The following is a 3,304-nucleotide window of genomic DNA, read 5'->3' on the forward strand; positions in this document are numbered from 1 at the left end:
CGCAATGTTTATTATCTTCCGCACCATGCTGTTGTTAAGGAGTCAAGCACAACGACAAAAGTGCGTGTTGTTTTCGATGGATCAGCGCGCACTTCGAGTGGATATTCTTTGAACGATTGTTTATTGAAGGGTCCCATTATTCAGGATGAGCTCCTCAACCTACTACTCCGCTTCCGAAAACATGAAGTGGCTTTAGTAGGGGACGTGGAGAAAATGTATCGACAAGTGCAGCTTCACCCAGATGATTACTCTTTGCAAAGAATTTTTTGGCGCTTTTCTCAGGATGATCCAATACAAGTTTTTGAGCTCACTACCGTAACATATGGATTAACGTCATCATCCTTTTTGGCCACAAGGTGCCTAAAGCAATTAGCAATGGACGAAGGTGAAAATTTTCCAGCAGCTCGAAATGTTTTGGAACACGATTTCTATGTAGATGATGCCATAAGCGGCGCGGCAACTGTGGAAGAGGCAATTGAATTGAGGGATCAGCTTATTGCGCTTATGAAAAAAGGTGGTTTTGCTTTGAGGAAGATTTGTTCTAACAAACCGGAAGTTCTACGCGATCTACCCATCGAAATGCTAGGAACAAATTTGACAGTAACCTTCGAGTTCAGTCCTAATGAGGCAGTTAAAACTTTAGGAATATCCTGGGATCCTTGTGCCGATGAATTGCGGTTTGTTAATGATATTCAACCTATAACTGAAATTTGGACAAGAAGACAAATACTATCAGCCATCGCCAAACTATTTGATCCGCTAGGTTTAATTGCTCCTGTTATAGTCAGTGCCAAGATAATTATGCAAGAATTAGCACTTCTTCAAACTGGCTGGGACGAACCAGTTCCGACTCACGTGAATAATAAATGGAAAACGTTTTACGAAGGGTTACCACATCTGAAGGATTTACGGTTAAATCGATTTGCCTTTGCCCCCCTTTCTAAAGAAGTTCAATTGCACTGCTTTGCTGATGCATCCCAGCTAGCCTACGGAGCTTGCGTTTACGCAAGAACAGTCGATTTCGAGGGAAAAATATGTGTTTCGCTTCTATCTGCTAAATCTAGAGTTGCTCCTTTAAAAAGATTAACCCTACCAAGATTGGAATTGTGTGCTGCTAAAGAGGCTGCTATTCTGCATTACAAAATCGTTAAGGCACTGGATATGGAATCTGTTAGGTCGGTATTCTGGTCGGATTCTACAATCGTACTCAACTGGTTGAAGGCACAGCCGAACACCTGGCAGACCTTCGTTGCAAATCGTGTATCCTGCATCCAAACTCACACATATCGACATAAATGGTATCATATTGCTGGAAAAGAAAATCCAGCCGATTTGGTTTCACGAGGCCTTCCTGTAGCGGATTTCCTAGCAAGTCGCCTGTGGAGAAACGGACCAGAGTGGTAAATGGAAGAAGAACAAAATTGGCCCATCGAGGAAAACACATTTGTACCAGAAATATCAGACATGGAGATGCGAAAAAATGTATACGCCATTTGTTCTGCATACCAGCCCGATTGCTTTTTTACAATAACAAACAACTTTCCAAAATTATTACGAATAACCGCTTACTGTATTCGATTCGCTAATAATTCTAGGCACCGCCTCCAGCGTAATCGAGCTCCATTATTGACTGTCGAAGAAATCAATAAGGCTCAGATAGTCTTGTTAAAAATTGCACAGAGGGAGCAATACAATGAAGAAATTAAAAGCCTTCAAATGCATCGCACCGTTCCGCAAAAATCACCACTCAAACTGCTGCAACCATTTTTAGATCCCGAAGGTATTGTACGCGTGGGAGGACGTCTGAGAAATTCCGAAGAACTGTATTCCGCAAAACATCCAGCTGTACTACCGCCCTCTCATCCCCTCACCACATTGATTGTAGAATATTATCACCTGAAAACACTCCACGGCAGCCAAAAACTGACTCTTTCAGTGCTTAGGCAGGAATATTGGCCAATTCATGGTAAAAGAGTTATCAAACAAGTGTTACGCAAATGTCACAAGTGCTTCAGAGCCAACCCAATCCCAACACAACAGCCGACTGGGCAACTTCCAAATATAAGAGTTCGATCCAGTAAGCCATTCCAGTTCACAGGCGTTGATTATTGTGGACCATTTTTTCTAAAGCCACCCCATCGTCGAGCTGCCTCTCCCAAATGCTACATCGCTGTTTTTGTGTGCTTCACAACAAAAGCTCTTCACCTTGAACTCGTGGGCGATTTAACTACAACGTCGTTCCTATCAGCTTTCCGTAGATTTATTGGCCACCATGGAATTCCTTCTGAAATACATTCCGACAACGGCACAACCTTTGTAGGTGCAAAGCGAGAATTAAAAGAGCTGTATGAGATGTTGCGGTTGAAAATAACTCAAAACACCATTTCGAATGAATTCGCACAGCAAGGAATCGAATGGAAATTTATTCCTCCTCGTGCACCCAGCTTTGGAGGATTGTGGGAAGCAGCAGTTCGAAGCGTTAAAACGTCTCTAAAAAAAGTGATCGGTTCTCGCCAGATGTCTTATGAAGACTACACCACTTTGCTCGTCCAGATAAGCGCTGCCCTCAATTCTAGACCCATTATTGCTCTCTCAGATGATCCATCAGATATCGATGCCCTCACCCCCTCGCATTTTTTGATCGGCTCTCGCATGACCGATTTGCCTGACCAAAACTACCAAAACATTCCCCTCAACCGTCTTACCCACTACCAGCAAAGACAGCAAATGTACCAGCATTTTTGGGATCGTTGGCGTAAGGAATACCTCACCGAGTTGCAGAGATCCCATAACAACATCAGTCCAAATCAGATACGTGTTGGGAGTATAGCTGTTCTCCGAGAAGATAATATCCCACCAGTGTGTTGGCCCTTGGCACGAGTCATCGCAGTTCATCCGGGCGGCGACGAAGTCGTTAGGGTGGTCACCGTGAAAACATCGAATGGCATCTACAAACGCTCCGTTTATAGACTTTGTTTCTTACCATTTAATGATGCCGATGTGGAGGAAAATGAAGACCCCATCAATAGTTGTGGCAGAAATGTATGTGTATTTTATGTATAGCTTAAATAAGTTTAAGTTTAGTTTTATATATTAGTTTAGTTGAAGCTAGTTCAAGGAGGCCGGTAATGTTGGCGACGATCTTACTCACATCTCACCAACTGTTATACCTTTATAATTTGAACATCCCTCAGTGGATATTACCATCGAATGATAAGAGAATAGAGTGATAGGAGCGTAAGGTAATTTTCGAGACTGTTATCAGCTCTCAGGGAGTTAGTCTAGCTCAAATCATCAGCCAATA

General features: G+C 42.8%; 2 protein-coding genes across 2 annotated transcripts; both read left to right on the top strand.

Annotated features, from left to right (window-relative positions):
• The first annotated feature begins 375 nt into the window (after positions 1-375).
• On the top strand, positions 376-1,404 carry LOC129749698 (uncharacterized). The gene has a single exon (XM_055744746.1). The coding sequence runs from the start codon at positions 376-378 to the stop codon at positions 1,402-1,404; it is 1,029 nt and encodes a 342-aa protein (XP_055600721.1).
• Positions 1,405-1,716: 312 nt separating this feature from the next.
• Positions 1,717-3,063, top strand: LOC129749702 (uncharacterized). The gene has a single exon (XM_055744750.1). It carries the CDS (start codon positions 1,717-1,719, stop codon positions 3,061-3,063), a length of 1,347 nt encoding a protein of 448 aa, XP_055600725.1.
• The last annotated feature ends 241 nt before the right edge of the window (positions 3,064-3,304 follow it).

Source organism: Uranotaenia lowii, chromosome 2 (assembly GCF_029784155.1).
Source record: "Uranotaenia lowii strain MFRU-FL chromosome 2, ASM2978415v1, whole genome shotgun sequence".
NCBI classification, from domain to species: domain Eukaryota; kingdom Metazoa; phylum Arthropoda; class Insecta; order Diptera; family Culicidae; genus Uranotaenia; species Uranotaenia lowii.

Coding starts and splice junctions, on each gene's coding strand:
- LOC129749698 (XM_055744746.1), top strand. CDS start 376: ATGGACGAAGGTGAAAATTTTCCAGCAGCTCGAAATGTTTTGGAACAC.
- LOC129749702 (XM_055744750.1), top strand. CDS start 1,717: ATGCATCGCACCGTTCCGCAAAAATCACCACTCAAACTGCTGCAACCA.